This window comes from Apiospora aurea (assembly GCF_038362705.1).
Source record: "Apiospora aurea strain CBS 24483 chromosome Unknown utg000002l_segment0_segment0, whole genome shotgun sequence".
NCBI classification, from domain to species: domain Eukaryota; kingdom Fungi; phylum Ascomycota; class Sordariomycetes; order Amphisphaeriales; family Apiosporaceae; genus Apiospora; species Apiospora aurea.
In genome coordinates, this window is record NW_027117389.1 from 1,255,540 (window position 1) to 1,273,092 (window position 17,553).

General features: G+C 43.7%; 5 protein-coding genes across 5 annotated transcripts; 4 read left to right on the forward strand and 1 right to left on the reverse strand.

Moving 5' to 3' along the window:
- Nucleotides 1-426: 426 nt before the first annotated feature.
- Nucleotides 427-1,172, forward strand: PG986_002797 (uncharacterized protein; the record flags this gene model as incomplete). Its single annotated transcript, XM_066839019.1, has 2 exons — nt 427-721; nt 775-1,172. The coding sequence occupies 2 exons, from the start codon at nt 427-429 to the stop codon at nt 1,170-1,172; spliced, it is 693 nt and encodes a 230-aa protein (XP_066704083.1).
- A 307-nt stretch (nt 1,173-1,479) lies between these two features.
- PG986_002798 (glycoside hydrolase family 29 protein) lies at nt 1,480-3,012 on the forward strand (the record flags this gene model as incomplete). The annotated part of the gene is made up of 1 exon (XM_066839020.1): nt 1,480-3,012. The coding sequence occupies one exon, from the start codon at nt 1,480-1,482 to the stop codon at nt 3,010-3,012; it is 1,533 nt and encodes a 510-aa protein (XP_066704084.1).
- Nucleotides 3,013-3,763: 751 nt separating this feature from the next.
- Nucleotides 3,764-6,333, forward strand: PG986_002799 (FAD-linked oxidoreductase chyH; the record flags this gene model as incomplete). The annotated part of the gene is made up of 4 exons (XM_066839021.1): nt 3,764-4,033; nt 4,093-4,309; nt 4,380-4,614; nt 6,051-6,333. The coding sequence occupies 4 exons, from the start codon at nt 3,764-3,766 to the stop codon at nt 6,331-6,333; spliced, it is 1,005 nt and encodes a 334-aa protein (XP_066704085.1).
- A 1,649-nt stretch (nt 6,334-7,982) lies between these two features.
- Nucleotides 7,983-10,734, forward strand: PG986_002800 (ATPase; the record flags this gene model as incomplete). The annotated part of the gene is made up of 3 exons (XM_066839022.1): nt 7,983-8,220; nt 8,286-9,295; nt 9,448-10,734. The coding sequence occupies 3 exons, from the start codon at nt 7,983-7,985 to the stop codon at nt 10,732-10,734; spliced, it is 2,535 nt and encodes an 844-aa protein (XP_066704086.1).
- A 300-nt stretch (nt 10,735-11,034) lies between these two features.
- PG986_002801 (uncharacterized protein) lies at nt 11,035-12,003 on the reverse strand (the record flags this gene model as incomplete). The annotated part of the gene is made up of 4 exons (XM_066839023.1): nt 11,035-11,154; nt 11,194-11,469; nt 11,523-11,667; nt 11,732-12,003. The coding sequence occupies 4 exons, from the start codon at nt 12,001-12,003 to the stop codon at nt 11,035-11,037; spliced, it is 813 nt and encodes a 270-aa protein (XP_066704087.1).
- Between the last annotated feature and the right edge of the window lie 5,550 nt (nt 12,004-17,553).

Consider the following 17,553-nt stretch of genomic DNA (forward strand, 5'->3'; position numbering starts at 1 on the left):
GTCCGCTCTCCCATATATAAGCAGCAGAGAGCCGAATTAGTACTAGGGTCGGTGACGACCTGGGAATCCTCGGTGTTGTATGTTTTTGCACTTTCTTTTTCGGCACTGCTCTCAGAAACACCACCAAGTCGACATGATCTGAATAGCTCTATAGGATAGACAACCTGAATGTACGGGGAAAATCCTGCTTCTTAGTCCAAGCTTTTTGATATGTTCTCTTGGCAGTGCAGTAGTATCCGTGCATCTCTGGAAATGCCGCTTAGTAATCGGTAGTTTGACCCCTGTAAGTGGGTGCCGCCCGCACCAATCCGCACAACAGTGGAACGGGGCTGGTGGGTTTCACATATTCGTTCATACCGAAAATCCCAAGGACGGGAATCATTTTTTCCTACTCCTAACCGAACATCTGTCAACAGCGGAGGGGATATGAGGGCTTCTAGAAGGGTCGCAAAGGTTGCCGCCACTGGCATCGCCGGCACCATTACCGGAACCAGCTTAGGAGTCGGCTATTTGGTAGCTTCTACGACACTTGTCACACCCATCCCGCGCGATGACGCCCTCTGGAAGTCGAAAACGCTGAAGAAACTAAATCATCTCGAAAACCCGGTCCTAGCCGACATTTGCATCAAGCGGGTTCCCCTGTCCAAAATCCGACCCGAGCTGATCGAGGATGAAGCCAAGTTGACCACGGAGTTCGCACGGGGCGTCTGGTCCGGCTGGGGTGAGTGCTCGAACCAAACTTCAGAAAACAAGCCAAACTGATATTCCTTCTAGCTTTCGAGCCCCAGCGCTGGCTCTTCACCAAGATCTACCGGACGCCCGACAACAGCCACCTGAAATTCAGCCGGCGCGAGATCGCCGGCTGCACGTTCGAGCTGGGGACCGAGTTCATCGACCAGTTCGAGGTCGTCGAGCGGTCGCGGCACGAGGTCACGGTGCGCGAGGGCGGGTCGCCGCGCGACCTGGGGCCGCGCGAGGTCGACGGCTTGATCACCACCACGGCCAAGATTGACCGGGAAGCGGGCGAGGTGGAGTTGACGTTGTCGACGAGGTTCTTCAAGGGCGGGGAAAAGGTCACCGATGGGAGCCCGCCGGTTCCTTACCTGATGGAGCGGCTGCACTACCTGTATGCCAGGGCTCTGGTGCAGAGTGGCTCGTCGGCATTGAGGTGAAATTGGCCTAATCGCGTGAAGGAAACCGCTTCTGCTGTACTTATTTTTTGTACTATATTCCCTTCCTAGACATAGACTACGATTCACCGGTATATCAACGGCTGCGATGTCCTAGGAACATGCTGGCCCCGTTTCGTAGGGAACGTTACATTTACCTCCAATTAGCATGCGTTACCCCTCAACTTCAATTTCGGCATTGTGTATTCCGACGACGTATTTAACCGGCACGGAGTTGCTTCTCGTCACATTCACTACCATACCATAGTCCCAACACCGTTTCTCGTTTCTATACCATGCTAGAAAAGCCATGAAGTACAATACATGGTTAAGCGCCGCAACAGTGCTATGGTCTTTCAGCATCACGGCGGTCCAGGATGCCCCAGCCCCATATATGCAAGTGCCAAGTCAACGGCAACTCGAATGGCAGCAGCAGGAGCTGTACGCCTTCCTTCATTTCGGGCCCAACACCTTCACCGGGGAGGAATGGGGCCGCAGCCAGAACCGGCCGGACATTTTCAACCCGGCGGACCTGGACACCGACCAGTGGGCCAAGGTACTTGCGGAGTCGGGCATGAAGGGCATGATCCTCACGGCGAAGCACCATGACGGCATGTGTCTGTGGAGTACTTCGACAACGGCCTACAAGACAGGCAACGGGTCTTGGGCCAAGAAGAGAGAACAGGACGGTCTCGACGCGGATGTCGTGCGCATGGCAGCCGGTTCCGCCAAGAAATACGGCATCAAGTTCGGCGTATACCTGTCGCCCTGGGACATCCACCGGGACCCGGCCATGCCGAAGCCGGGGCTCAAGGGCACCATTTACGACGAGCCGCAGATTTTCGGGGACTTGAGTCCAGGCGACTACAACGCCCTCTACGTCCAGCAGCTGACAGAGCTGGTCACCATGACCCTGGCAGACGGTACGCCCATCGAGCTGTTCGAAGTCTGGCTCGACGGCGCGAGCGGGTCCGACACCGTACAGACGTTCAATTGGACGGGGTTCCGCGACGTGATCCGGCAGCACCAGCCCGACGCCATCATGTGGGGTCACCAAGGGCCCGATGCTCGCTGGGTTGGGAATGAGGACGGGTTCACGCTGCCGACCAACTGGCACACCATCAGCCGCACCCAGGACGAGGTGCACTACTCGGGCGAGGAGCTGGAGTTGGGCGTGCGGGACGGGCGGTACTGGACGCCGGCCGAGTCGGATGCAAGGATCCGCGATGGGTGGTTCTATCACGCTGAGGAGCCGTCGAAGTCAGGTGCCGCGCTCATCGACATGTATATGAAGACGGTTGGGCGGAGCGTCAATTTGCTGCTTGATATTCCGCCTGATACCAGGGGCTTGATCGCCAACATTGATGCGGCCAACCTCAAGGGGTTTGCGCGTCTTCGGAACGCAACTCTGAACAGGAATTTGGCGGCACCAGATCTCAAGACTTCATCAAGCAGTGTGCGAGCGGGCGACATGGACTCGTACGGACCGGCCAAGGTCATTGATGGCAGCAACAACACCTACTGGACCATGAATGATGGCGAGTTGACTGGATGGATGGAGGTAGATCTGGGGAGCATCTACTGCGTAGATGGCTTCATCGTGCAAGAGCACATCGCTCTCGGTCAGAGGATCGGCGGGTACGGGATTGATGCCGTTGTCAATGGGGGCACGTACAGAGCTGTGGTTAGCAACAGCACGCCCATGGGGTATAAACGGATCGACCTTCTGGAAAGGGGGGTTGAGACATCCCGGATTCGGCTGCGTGTCACTCAGGCCAACGCGGTGCCCCTTATCCAGAGTTTGCAGGTTTTGGGAAGCCGGAACTGCACAGGACCATTGTAGTATTTGAATTACATCACCTACTATAGGCATTGCTTATAATCAACACAGTTGTATCTTGTTGTTCTATTGGTTCTAATAGTCGTGAGAACCTCATATGTATCCCGAGCGCTAGCCAGACCCCTTTCCCACAGGCGTAGTAGACCTCATGGCTCATGGTCGACCATGGCGGCCTGCTAGGCGCCACTCGGTTGGTTGGCTGTATGTGGCGGCGTGTAGTGTAATTTTCGGGCAAACAATCGCATTAATAATTAACGTAAACCTCTTTTCGGCCCTCCACCGGAATACCTTGTCAGATACAGAATGGTCTAATCCAAGTCTTCACCCACCCTGGTAGTATTCACGACAATGTAAGCACTACGCACGGGGGCGGGAAACATTACTAACTGGATTCGAAATGCGACAAGAACTGACGTCGCACTGACAGCGACGCAACTTGCTGCTTTCCCCATTGGGTCGAACTCCGGCATGCGGCATTTCGGCTCAGGTGGAGGCGTTGATTCAATTCGGCAGTCGTAATTGGTAGCCGCTCGTTCTTGGGGTCGGAGATCTTGCTTTACCTGGTTGGTCGCATATGCACGACCACGAGCCTAGGCCTTTCTTTTGCTGCACGGCGATGCGGCTCTCGACTATTCTCGTCAGATTGTAGGGCCATCCGGCCGTAAACCTTGAATATAGACTTCAGCCTCGTAGCCCACGTTCTCTGACGGCGTTGCTCCATTGCTGCCGGATTGTCACCCGGCTCTTTAGCAGCATGCCTCAGTTCAAGTGGATGGTTGCAGCACTGTCTGTGTCTTTCGCTGCCGTGGCCAGTCTAGACATTTCTGCTTTTTCGCCCAGAAGCGCCGAAATTCTTCCTCAGGTCAACTACACGGCGCTCGCCGAGCAACTGTCTAAAACCGCTTCCATCTATTGGCCTGGATCCGGCGATTTTGAGGATATCGTAGCCTGCTGGTCGAATCTTAGTGTACCAGTCGCCAACATTGTTGTTGTCCCTGGCATTGAAGAGGATGTCGTCCAGATTGTAAGTCCGGCGCTGGAAGTCGGTCGACCTTAGAAGGGTTGCTAATATTTCGGGTTCAGGTAAACTTCGCCAACGAACATTCGGTGCCCTTTCTGGCTACTAACGGATTCCATGGCGCTATCACTACTCTGGGTGAGATGAGCCACGGCATTGAAATCTACCTGTCTCGGTTGAACACGGTAGAGATTTTACAAGACGGCTTAACTGCAAAGATCGGCGGAGGTATCCGTGCCAAGAACCTGATAGACGCTCTCTGGGATGCTGGAAAACAGACCGGTAGGTGGCTAATCTCCAGACTGGGGGCGCGAATATTCAGGATGAAATAAACATTGACAATAAGCTACAGTTACCGGTGCATGTGAGTGTGTTGGCTACCTCGGTCCCGGCTTGGGCGGTGGACACGGATGGCTCCAGGGCCACCACGGAATTATATCTGATCAGTACCTCTCCTCCCACGTTGTCTTGGCCAATGGAAGCTTGGTAAACATCGACGAGACATCAGACCTCTTCTGGGGCATGAAGGGAGCCGGTCACAACTTTGACATCGTCACATCCGTCACCTCCAACATCTACGATCTGGAGTACCCTAATTATGCCATTGACACCATCTTCTTCAGCGGCGACAAGGGTGAGGAAGTATAAGATGCAACCCCTACTGGCTGCCCCCCTTCACTGACCCCCCTAAAATAGATATAAAAATTAATAATAACAGTAATAGATAGGTTAATTAAGTAACATATACTACATTTTAAGGTCTGTTTCGGCTCGTATGCACTATAATAGAGTTACCCTTATTACTAGCTCGATTTATATTAATTTTCACTACCTCACCGGCACCCTTTTTCGGCCTTTTCCTTAGCCTTCTTTCTTTAACGTCCTCTTAAACCTCCCTAATATTTACTATATAAATAAAGCTTTTATTAGGGTCCTTATTAACCTTCCTCCTTTTTTAAACCTTTGTTTTCTTTAGATTTACCTCTAGACCGGCCTTTTCTTACTTTAACCGGCCGATTCGAGCCGTTAAATTATTAACACTCTTACCGAGCTTCTTTTATAGTAACCTTTTAATTAAATTATCGATAGTGATCTTTATATTAAGTATCGCAGCCTTTAAATCTTTAATTTACCGGCTGTTTTTCGGCGTCTCGATCCTTTTAACCTTCGGTTTAGCCGGTTAACGCGTATCCTTAGCGGTAATAGCCTCGTCGATAGCTCGTATTATATTAGAGCGTTAAAGCTTATTATTCATCGGCTTTTCGATATTAAAGGGGTAAATACTAATTACTACCTATCTATTAATAATAACTTTAAAGGTAAAGGTTACTTTACGTACTTTAACTTAAGCTTAAAAGAAATCCCCCTTCTTAACGTAGCTATTATTAATAATAACGTATATTAAATCGAGCTCCCTTCGAAACCTCCTTTTTAAGACCTTAAAACAGCTAATATTTAAGGGTTAAAGTATATAAGAGCTATATAATAGTAAATAAAGGAGCTATACCTTAACCTTTAACGCCGTTAATATAAGATTATTATCGATATAACTTTTATATTTATTAAGAATTAAAAGCCTTTATTAGTTAAGGTTATTAAGCTTTATTATGAGGATAAAGATCTTTCTTAGTTACTTTAAGGTTATAAGATTAAAAGTCTATCCTTTTAATAACGCTTTAAAGGCTTAATCTTTATATTTATAATTAACCTTGTCCTCTATTTAAAGGAATTATTACTACTAAATCGATTAGCCTTTAAATATAATTAAAGGCGGTAGAATATTATTAATAGTATTAATACACTTTAGAATAGTTATTTACTCGCAATTAGCCGAGTCGTTCTATATTAAACTTTAATAGGTAATAGGTTCGATTATTACCTAAGCATAGTTGTCTTGATGGGTAGGATACTTATAATAAATACGTAATGCCTAATCTCTCAAGGAGGCAAGGGGGATGATGCCTACATATATTTCTTCCCATGAGTTCACCTCTTTAACCCGAACTCGCCGCATCGAGTTCAGGGTTATAGGTGATGCCCTTCAGGTCCCTGAGGTCCTCCGCCTGCCATTCCAGGTCACTGAAGCCCCAGGGGGTGCGTACGCAGTTGGAGGGGTCCTTGACGAACTCCTCTTGACACTGCTGACAGGCAAACCAACCTACCTGGCCCCTCTCGGTACTGTACTTGACGTACTGTTTCCGTTCGGCCTGTCGCTTACAGCGGCGGGCGCCGTGCAGAGCGAAGCCCCGCTGGATCATGCAGCAGCTTTTCATGGTTTCAAACATCTTGATGATTTAGTGTGGTAGGGTTGATTGTCCTCGTTTGCTTTGGACGTTTGTATGCAACAAGGTTGATAAGGGGATGATGTTGGTATATGTAAAGACACATTTATATTGCTCTTTATATAACACAAGTTCGCCATGTACCACAAAGACTTCTTATGAGTGCCAGAAATTCTGCTCAAAGCCAACATCATCAGCTCATTGTTATCAACACTTTGCTTGTTCAATTATAGAAAATGCCTTTGTCCCAAGTGCACATGACTTCCCACCTATGTTAGCGACAGAAATCGCGTGCTCCGTTTGACGTCCGCAGCGAACTATGGTATTGCCTCCCAATCTTCCATGCCTTAGTCACGTGGCCCTGCGGCCCCATGTTGGATCAGGATCTGTTAGTTTGTTTGACTTGTCGTCATATCGACTCCAGCATGAATTGGACGTCGAGATAGAGATAAGGTTGTTCGGGAGTCCTAGCGTACAACATTTACGCTCCCGAGTAGAAAAGGTGGCAGATTTCAATAATTGAACCAAGCACGCACTGTTGTTCACTTCGAATCGGAGCCTTACCAATAGCCGGGAGGAGCACAAAAGCTTAACGCGGAATAGTTCCCAAGAATAAGGTTGTACCAATGCTTTGTCTTCACTTGCGATTCGGAGCCTGCGCCAGTTGACACCAGCAAGTCACGACACAAGTCAGGCTACTGTCCTGGGAGGCACCGGACTCGCCGGGTACTCGCGAGTCCTTCATCGAGTTGTTCCAGAAGCCAGTGGCGGAGACGGAACAGGGTGTTGTCATCCACCTAGGGACCATCAACACTGTTGTTTGTCGGAAAGCCATGTGAGAATTCTGGTGCCCGAAAGAAATCAATGCAGTAGAGCAAAGGGTCTATGCTCAGCCCATCAGGCTCCTCACAATATGGGGGGATTTCGGTGCTCTGTAATTGACCATAAAGCCCGCATGCTCAGCCTCCTTACACTCCGCGCCATAATCAAATGATAGGAAACGATGAGTGCTCCGTAGTATTTTCTGACCAGTGACACAATCTACAGTGTCATTGCCATAATCTTGAGTTCGGCAGTCGTGAATTGACTTTTTTTGTTATTTTGCTTTTCGGCTCATATCAGCGCAGGCCAGCAGAAGCAAGTGACTCAAAACCGAGCAAACCCAACACATATCGACTCACAAAGGAGGTATTATACCCCAATACCCCCCAGACTCTAAGAACTCGGGAGTCGGGAATGAGCGGCTCTGGGGATTTCCCCTCACGGCAGCCTGCTTTGCTGCCTACAAACTGGGCGTCAGCTAGCTGCATAATTGGCGGCCACCGAAGTCAGCATGCAGCCAATGCAGTGTGTGCCGCCTCGTCTAAGCTGCGTCTCTCGGGTTTCCTGTCAGCTCATTGGCTGAACACAGACTAATCACTGCAGTAGTGTAGCAGTGTACAGGACAAGTGCGCATTCCTGCCTGGTTTCAGCCTCGGCGAACCATTTCCCCCAGTCAGCCTCACTCGGCTCTGTTTCAGGCTGTGGAATCAAGGGAAGTTCCCCCACAAGATAAAATGTGACTTGGTTCCCTCCGACCAAGCTTTTGCTCAGATATTTGTTTCCATTATTCCGTCTAGTCTACTTGATATCCCCCAGTGTATTGTCTTCTATCAGTTTCACAGACACCCAACATGGATGACGCCAGCGACACAGACTCCGTCGTGAGCTATGAGGAGATCAACCCAAGGCCCAAAAGCCAGGCCCAGGAAGGCATCGGTGCTTTCAAGTTGAAGGAAGAGCGCAATATCGAGAAGCTCCGGTCGCTCGTCCTCCAAAACGGAGAGGCGAACACGGAGCTCGCAGAAGGAGATGTCCCAGATATCTGCTATGTGCTACAGTACAAAGGCATCGGCGGCAGAGTGCACGATGGTAAGTTCCTCCTGTCTAATGCGTACCTCCTACCACTTTTGTTTCAACTGCTAATGGCTTGGTAGTGTGCCGCAGCTCGTCCCCGATCGACGTACCACTGGGGGTAGGAGAGTCCCCTAAACAGGTATCGGAGAAATCTAAGCCTATTCTGGAGATCATCACCAAGGTCTCGACTACCGTCACCAGGAACGGAGGAGGCGGCGGCTATTACCCTCCACCCGACCATCCTCCAAGACAGTCCATGTATGACAGGGGAGATCCCTATTCTGAATACCATGGCCCCCATACTGCCCAATATGGTGATGATGACAACCTCGAGCTGAAGATTGCCAGTATCGAGCAAACATCTATGGTGATTTATTCGCCATACCTCATCAATGCGTTGAAGGCCGTAGTGGAGTACTACCCCGGCAACAGCGGCTTCCTCGGAGACACCGTCACCATCAACGCCCCCTATCGACTCGTCTACCACCACATGACCGCACTGCGCCACTACCGCGACCACCAGCCCGCGACGCACGACGAGGAGTACGCCAGCCTTACCAAGCGGCACATCAACGTCCTGGTCGACTACATCAACGAGACGCTCGGCGCACGAATCGAGGCCGAGCACCAGCGCCACGCGAGCAGCCCGCCCAAGGCGCTGTACAAGAACCTGTGGATGCTCTACACGCCCGGCGAGGTCGTGTACGCCCGACACGAGAACAGCAGCAACGAATGGGCCCCCTTCGTCGTGTCGCGCTGCGACAGCGGCAAGGACGACTATGCCCGGGTCGACTGCTGGAACCTGACCTTCTCCAACGGCGAGTTCATCCGGACCACGGACGAGTTCGTGATCGACCAGTTCACGGACGAGGCCGCTATCTCCAGCTTATCTGTCATCCCGGCCCGCTTCTTCCGCGGAGAGGACGGCGATGAAGATCCCGAGGATGTCGAATACAGGAATGTCCAGTTGGGGAAGCTAACGTGGGAGCTTGCCAAGGGCCCTGCTTACATGACCTACGACGGGAATCTTGTTGATACTAACTCGAACTACGACTACGGGCGGCCCTCGAATGTCAATGCTGCAGGATATGTAAGTGACAATACCCCATTCTTCTGTCTCGGGTTTTTGCTTTTGTCTTTTTTTTCCCTTTCTTTCTCTGTTCCTTGCCGTCCTATCATTTTTCTTCCCCGGGTGTACTACGGGCTATTTTAAGAACTTCATGCTAATCTTTCCTTGCCTAGATGAGCGGCCGTGTCGTGGTCGACTGCGACGGATACAACCGCTACGGCCACGGTGCTAACGCACCGCCTTCGCCGGGCTTATCACCCGTGCGGATGCCGCGTCCTCCCCGCCACGGGTGTCACCCCCAGGAAGTCATGAACCTGAGGCACCCACCGCGCGGGCGGGACCCGCTCCCCTCGTTCGCAGCCTGCTGCGGATGCGCCGCCTGCAAGAAAGAAGACGACGGGCGGCCGAGCATCTTCGGCCGCGAGTTCGAGTCCGCCAGGCCGGTCTCGGACGACGCGCCTACAAGCGACCTGTACTACCTGGTGCTTACCAAGACGGTGACCGGCTTTATCCTCGGCGAGCGGCGCTGGGGCCACTTCAATGTCCGATATCTGCAGGATATCAGATACGACAAGGAAGCCTTCAAGCACCTCGTGCTCGACGAGGACATCAAGCTCACCATCAAAGCCCTGATCGGCAAGTTCGCCTCCGATGGCCAAGTCACGCCCTGGCCCAAAGACTTCGTCAAGAACAAAGGTCAAGGCCGCATCTTCCTCCTGCACGGAACCCCCGGCGTGGGTAAAACCGCAACCTGCGAAAGCATCGCGGAGCTGGCCAACCGCCCGCTCCTGTCCCTGACGAGCGGCGACCTGAGCACCAACTCGCTGACGGTCGAGAAGAGCCTCGAGTACTTCCTGCAGCTGGGCGAGCGCTACGGCGCCATGGTCCTGCTCGACGAGGCCGACGTCTACCTCGAGGCGCGCCGGGCACGGGATCTGGCCCGCAACGGGCTCGTGTCCATCTTCCTGCGCGCGCTCGAGTACTACCGCGGCGTGCTGTTCCTCACCACGAACCGCGTGCGCGCGTTCGACGCGGCGTTCACGTCGCGCATCCATGTCGCGCTGCACTACCGCAGCCTCACCGACGCGGACCGACAGAAGATCTGGGTCAACAGCTTCGAGCGGCTCGAGCGCGACTCAAGCGGCCGGGTGCACGTGTCGGTCATGGCGCGCGAGTACGCGTACGAGGCCCAGGAGGTTTTGGCATTGGCCTGGAACGGGCGCGAGATCCGTAACGCCATCCAGACGGCCGTAGCGCTCGCCGAGACCGAGGCCCTCGAGGAGGAAGACGACAGCGGCGCTGGACGGGCTGAAGTCACGGAGAAGCACTTGCGCGCTGTCGTCAAGATGAGCCGGGGATTCAAGAACTTCATGCGCCGCCGCCAGATCCAGGATGACGACGTCGAGCAAGATGATGACAGTTTGGATGACCCGGAGAACTACGATCAGATTTACGAGTAATGTTATGGACATGATGCGAGGCGGGCGGGATATAGGGAAGACTGATCCCCGAATAATGGTGGCTGGGGAACGGTTTTATGAATGGCTTTGGTGTACACGGCTTGGTAATTTGCTGTTATTCTTTCTCGATATACTAGCACACATTCGCTGCAACTTGTAATTATCATGCCCAATATGGGTCTCAAAAAGTATCGATTACTTGGACCTACTAGCTGTTCTGTAGTATGAATAAACCCGTCTGATACTTTTAGGCATCCAAGTTCTCATCCAACTTGCTTTCTGGCTGATTATGGGCTTCCGTTAGACCTTCTCCTTGTCGCCGGCAGTTTTCTTCTTGATCGAGATCGACGCACAACCAGATACCAGGAAGAACGCAATCGCCGGCGAGACAGCTGGTATGTACTTCATTTTTGCGGTTAGCTTTAGAGAAATCCACATGGCTCACAGCAGGATACTTACTAAAACGTCGGTGATGGCGTTGCTATACTCTCGGGTCACAGATGCGAGTTGGGATGGCTCAACTACCGATCCCAGATTCGTGGCTCCAGCTGAGACCACCTTGTTGACCACATCCGGCTCGACGACGGATGACAGGTGGACGATCAGACGCTGTTGGAACGGCGCCTGGCCAGCAGCAAGAAATATTGCGCAACTTGTCGAGATTATCGTCAGGAGGTTCGAAGCTCTGAGGGGGACGAGCTCTTTGGGGAGGGAGGCCTGCATGCCGAGGTGGGCCTGATATTATCATCAGTCATGTTGTGTCACACAATGAGAGTCGTTTGGCTTACCAGATTAGTGGAAAGCGCATACCCGACGCCGCCGAATACCTGATAGCCTATCCAATGGCCGTCGGATATCCCAGGGTAAATCGTGCTGAGTAGACCACCGCCGATACACACGAGTGCCTCTGACAACATGAGGAATGGGTTCCACCTATGACACTTATTGTTAGCATTACGGCTGTGAGTAAAAGTCGCATTAGGAGAATTTAGCTTACCACCCAAGCTGCATTACGATACCAGACCTTATGAATGACGCCAGTACATCGGATATAGCCGTTGGCAAGTAGTATGTGCCACTGTTGGCCGGCGATGCCCCGAGCACAGCCTGGAACCAGATCGGCAACCAGTAGATGATGATCTGGAAAGGGCCATTGATGAAGAAGGAGCCGGCCCAGATCAATGCCACGTTTCGGTGGGCGGTAAAGAGCCTTGGCGGAATCAGGGCATCGTCTTGCATGTGCATCTGCCAGAGCACAAAAAGCACCATAGTGATCTCAAACCCTACAAAGAGCCCGATTATTACTGTTAAATGGCCTTTATACGTACGTACGGTGGTTAGAGATGCACAATATGGTATATTTCAGGTCCTCTATAATGTATGCTCTATTTAAGTAGAGAGGGGATCGTAAAATCCCTTTTTATACGGTAAAACAGATGGTCCGTGCGTACGGCGCACGTAATCCCCCTAAACCGTACTGGTTATTACCTTTAAGCTGGATGTTTTAATACTAGCAACTTTTTTTTTAAAAAAGAACGCACCTTTTTCCGTACCTCCTCGTAAATCGTATAAACGTATTAAATTATTCGATCTCTTACGTTCCTTCCTTCGGTACGGGTAGCGCTATACTTACCTTATTTACTATTAGTAATATAATTAATCTAAAAAAACCGTAGTCGCCGGTACCGTATATAATACTTAATATTTCGTCCGATATTTAATTAATATTTAATTAATAAGAAAAATTTTCCCTCGTGCGAATTAATAATTAGTCCCTCTTTATTCGTTTCGATTTAAAATATTCGAAATTTAAATTAATAAATCTATTAATCCGTATTCCCTTTTATTAATATAAAAAGAGGCTTAATTCTTTAATCCTTCGTATAAAAAGTTTTTCTCCTTTAACTATCCACCTTTACTACTATAACTGTTCGTACGAAATTAAATTTTAAACTATTTACTCTAATTATCTACTTTTTTTATATAACTTTTTCTTTCGCGTGATAGCTAATATAAATAATACTTTATTTAATCCGTACGCTGTTACCTTCGAACCGTAGAATATCGTTAATTATAATAATAATTACCGATAAATAACTTTACCGATTAGCTTTATAATTAACCGTACCTTTTTTTAAAATATTATTATTAATATACGATTACTCTATTTTTTATTAAAATAATATTCGAATATTAATAACTATACGATAAAATAACGAAAAACGAGTAACGTAATCTACGGTTTAATTAAACACACGGTCCAATTAAATACTTTTTAAGGACTCGTATAACGAAATATAAATTAATTTTACTATAAGGTATTTAATATATTAAAATTAATCGGAATTCTTTTCTTTAAATACTTTTATATTATTTTAATAAGTACGCGTATTATGCCCGGGCTTCCCGTAAATTTTATAGCGTCGCGGGCGCGTTTTAAATTTTCTCGTACGACTATTATTCGGCGCGATTTATTTTATAACTGTTTATTAATATCCCTTTAAAACTATAAGTTTTTTTAGTTTATATATAAAATAATTCTCTATTTTATAGCCGTTTCTTTTTCGTATAGCGGCGCCGGTTAAATATTTTATTTGCTTTTTGTAGTGCGGCCACTTTACCTTTTAAAAAAACGAGCCGGTGTATTATTTGCGTTATACTTTTTATAATTTAGTTAAGTCTAGTTAAAATCGATGTCGGAAAGCTATTTTAATGCTATACGATATAGTTTCGAACGTATCCGGTTTAGAATTAAGCTTTAATCGGGTTATTTAAGGTTTTTAATTTTTAAGGAATAGGTAGGCCGGAAGACGTTCCTAGAGGTGTTAGAGTATATAGTTTTATATTTAATTATAAAATAATATATTCCGGATTATACGGGACGAGTCCGGTTTCTCGAAAGCTTTTTTATATATTTAAAACGGTAAAAATTGCTTAGAACGCTTTTAAAAACGTTGGTAAGAAGTTTTCTTTTAAGATATAAGTAATATACGCCCGTATAAAACCTTTAATTTTTTTTCCCGTACGCTTTTTTTAATGTATAAAAATAGTCGATATTAAGAGGCTAAAGTTTATACGATAAATAAAAAGGTATATAAAATATAATAATCGAGTTTTTTTTATAGTAAAGTTCGAAAGCTATCGAGTAATAGTTTTTATAGCTATTAAGGATTAATAAGCGATAAATACCCTTCGTACGAGATTTTATATATTTATCGAAATATTAAATTTAATCCTCGCTTTTTTTATTCGTAATCCAGTTATTTTTAATAATTACGATTATTTAGTTTTTCGGTAATAGGCTGTTTTCGTATTAAAAAGAGAGGTACGTTTTCCCGGTAAAAATAATGTATAAAGGGATAACGTAACCGTGTAATTTAACGCCTTATATTACTATAACTTATTCCCGGTTCTTTTATTATACTATTTTAAGCTTTCCGCGTTAATCGGAGGTAGTTACGATTATTTCGAACGAAATTTAATTTATAAAAAACCCGGTTTCGTTAAAATTATATATATCCTTTTTTTAAATTTTATATTTATTAATTATATTTTATATAAAAATAAACCACGCGTAATATACGTCGGGATTTTCGTAAAGGACTTTTTAATAATCGATTTTTCGGTTAAAACGCGTCCGGAGATCTAATTATCGTCGTACGAAGTTAAAGGCCTAGTTAACGCCGACGCATTCCGCGTTACGTAAATTAAATAATCGATTCGCTATATCTTTAATATTATTTATTCGAGGCAAAAACGATCGCGAATTTAAATTAATTATATATTATACGATTAATTATTTTTCGGAATTCGTAAACTTTTACGTTAACGATTATATATTTTATCGTAAAATATTACCGCGACGCTAATAACGTAAAGTTATATAGGGAATATTATATATTCGCGTTACGGCTTATACGTATAATTTAAAGTTTTTTTAAAACGCTTAAAACGTTAATTATATATCGTTTTCTTTTTATTAATTTATTATTATAGGTAATAAAAGTATAAAGCATAAAATGTAAGTTATACGGAATTAAAAGAAAGTGTTTAATTAAACCGTGTATTCAATTAGACCGTGGATTACGTTATTCCGAAATTATAATATTTACGATTAATAAAGTAAGACTAATATTTTTAAAAACCTTTTAAAAAACTTAATATTATAATTAATAAGCAGCGGCTGTTATTTAATAGTAGTTTAATTATAAGCGACCTATACCTTTATAATATAAAGCTATATAATAAATAAATTATTAGGGTTATTTTTATATTACGTTTTAATTATTTTAAAGTAACTATTAAAGAGATTAATAAACTTATAATAGATATTACTCTTAATAACGTAATAGAATAGCTATTATAAAAGCTTATTATAAATTTATTACTTTATATTAATTAAAATAAAGACTAACGTTTTACCGCGACTAGCGCTTATAATTAATACATTATCGCGGCGAAACCGAGTATAATTAAATTTAATATTAAAAGCTTAACGTAGTTTACTACTACGCGACGTATATTATTTAACGACGCACTTTTTCTACTTCTTAACTTTTTTATATAAATTAATTTAATTATAACGCTTAAAATTAATTAAAACTACTCGCTATTAAATTCCTCGCTTAATTCTATATCTTTTTTATATATTCGTATATTATAACCTATTTTATTATAAATATTATAACGCTTTTTATTAATCGCCCTCCGCTTTAATAAACCCTTATTTTCACTTTTATTAAACGCTAAACGCTTCTCTTTTACCTTTTTATCCTATAATTACTAAAATTCCTTAATAGTAAAGGCTTTTTTAAATTAAATTTACGACTTTTTAACTCTTTAGCGCTTAAAAAATGTTAAATTAACCTCCTTTAATATATATATCTTATCGCGTATAAAAGTTATTTTATAAACTATTTTAATTATACCCTTCGCTATTTAATCTATCGTATTTAAAATCGGCATTAAAAAGCTTTTTTAATAGGTAAATACTCTCTTTTTAATATGAATAAAATACTTAATTATTTATTAAAAGTTAAACGGCGTTTAAAGGTCGTAAGTATTAGCCGTCCCTAAACGGGATAAGTTAAATATAAGCGTCCGAAGACGTATATTTAACTTATTAATTACCTCGTTAAAATTATAAGGTATTAAACTAAATACGTTAAATTCAAATTTAATATTAACTTCCGTAAAAATAATAAAATACATAGCTTTAAAAGCGATTAAAAAACTCGAGCTTAATAATATAATTTATAAAAACCTTAATAAATAACTCGATTTCTTTTAAATAAACATATTTTAAAAGCGAATAAAGTATTATATTAAAAGGTTAAAATAAATATAATGAATAGGGAAGTATATTAATAATAATAATATCGTTATTTTAGTAATATACCTTAAATTTAACCGAAATATAACTCTCGTAGCCGTCGAGAAATAAGAGGCGGTAGCGACCCTTTATTTATAATTTAATATATTTATCGAAATACTTAATTTAATCCAGGCCTATTTCGTTATTAATCCAGCTATTATAAGTCGATTTAATTACCTAATCGCCCGGTAAATCGATTTCGTAAAATTAATTCGCGAAATAATATTAACTTTAAACTATTAAAAACGGCGGAATATATTAACCCTATAAATTAATATATTTAATCGCTATTACCTGTTTTTAATTATTAAACTAAATTAATTTCGCCTTTTTACGCCACTCGGCGCGTATTATAATAAATATTAACCCGATTATATTTATTATAAAGCCGATCTCGTCGAAATTCTAAATATTTTCGTTAATAATCCTATATTTCGCTTTTATATTCGCGACCAACGTAAATTAAATAAAAATAACTTTAAAATCCTTATAAAAAGCCCTTTAATAATCGTACCGACGATTTATTTTAATTTTTAAATCCGGGTTACAGTCGATAAAGCGCTTAATTTAATGCTTACCGACGTAATCGTCGCCGCGCAATACGGTAAAAAAATTAACTATATTTTTTATATTAACGAAATCGGGAAGCATCCCTCGAATATTTAAATTAAGTATATATTTACGAAATATTTCCTCTTTAATTAGATTTATTTTATATCGTTTCGATCGGATTTTATATTTTAAAGCTTAACCGTAAGTTTGATAATATAAAATTAATTTAAGGATATTATAAGCTTTTATTACTACTCTTTAACTTATTTAATTCGATCCGTTTCGTATCGCTTAAATTATTAAAACTATCTAATCTTTTTAGGATTAATTAAGCATTATAGTTATAAACGTATTACGCGTTAAAGTTTAATTATATTAAAATTAAATTAAAGTGCGTCGCTAAGTAATATACGTCGCGTAATAATAAACTACGTTATAGAATATTTAAATTAACCTACGAGTTCACTATAATATTTATAAAATATTATAGGCTCGTAAGCTTAAAGAATATATTATTCTTTAAGTTTAAATTCTTTAATGCTTTAAATTATAATAACGGTATATCTTTATTTTAAACTATTTCCTGTTTATATTTAAAGTATATTATTACGTTAATAAGTATCTTTAAAGTGTAGCTTAATCACTTTTAAAGATACGACGTATTCTCGGGTATATAAAAAAACTTATATATACGCTTATTAAACTTAGTAATTATATAAAATAACAGCTCGTTAATAATATAAAGCTTAGTTAATTTATTAATTAACGTAATAATTAAAAAGATTATAAACTCTTTATAAAGCTAGTATAAGAGTAGTTTAATTCTTTATCTATTAAAAAAAGGTTAAAGAGTAACGCGGAGAAATAGCTAAATAATCGAGCGGTATTATAGA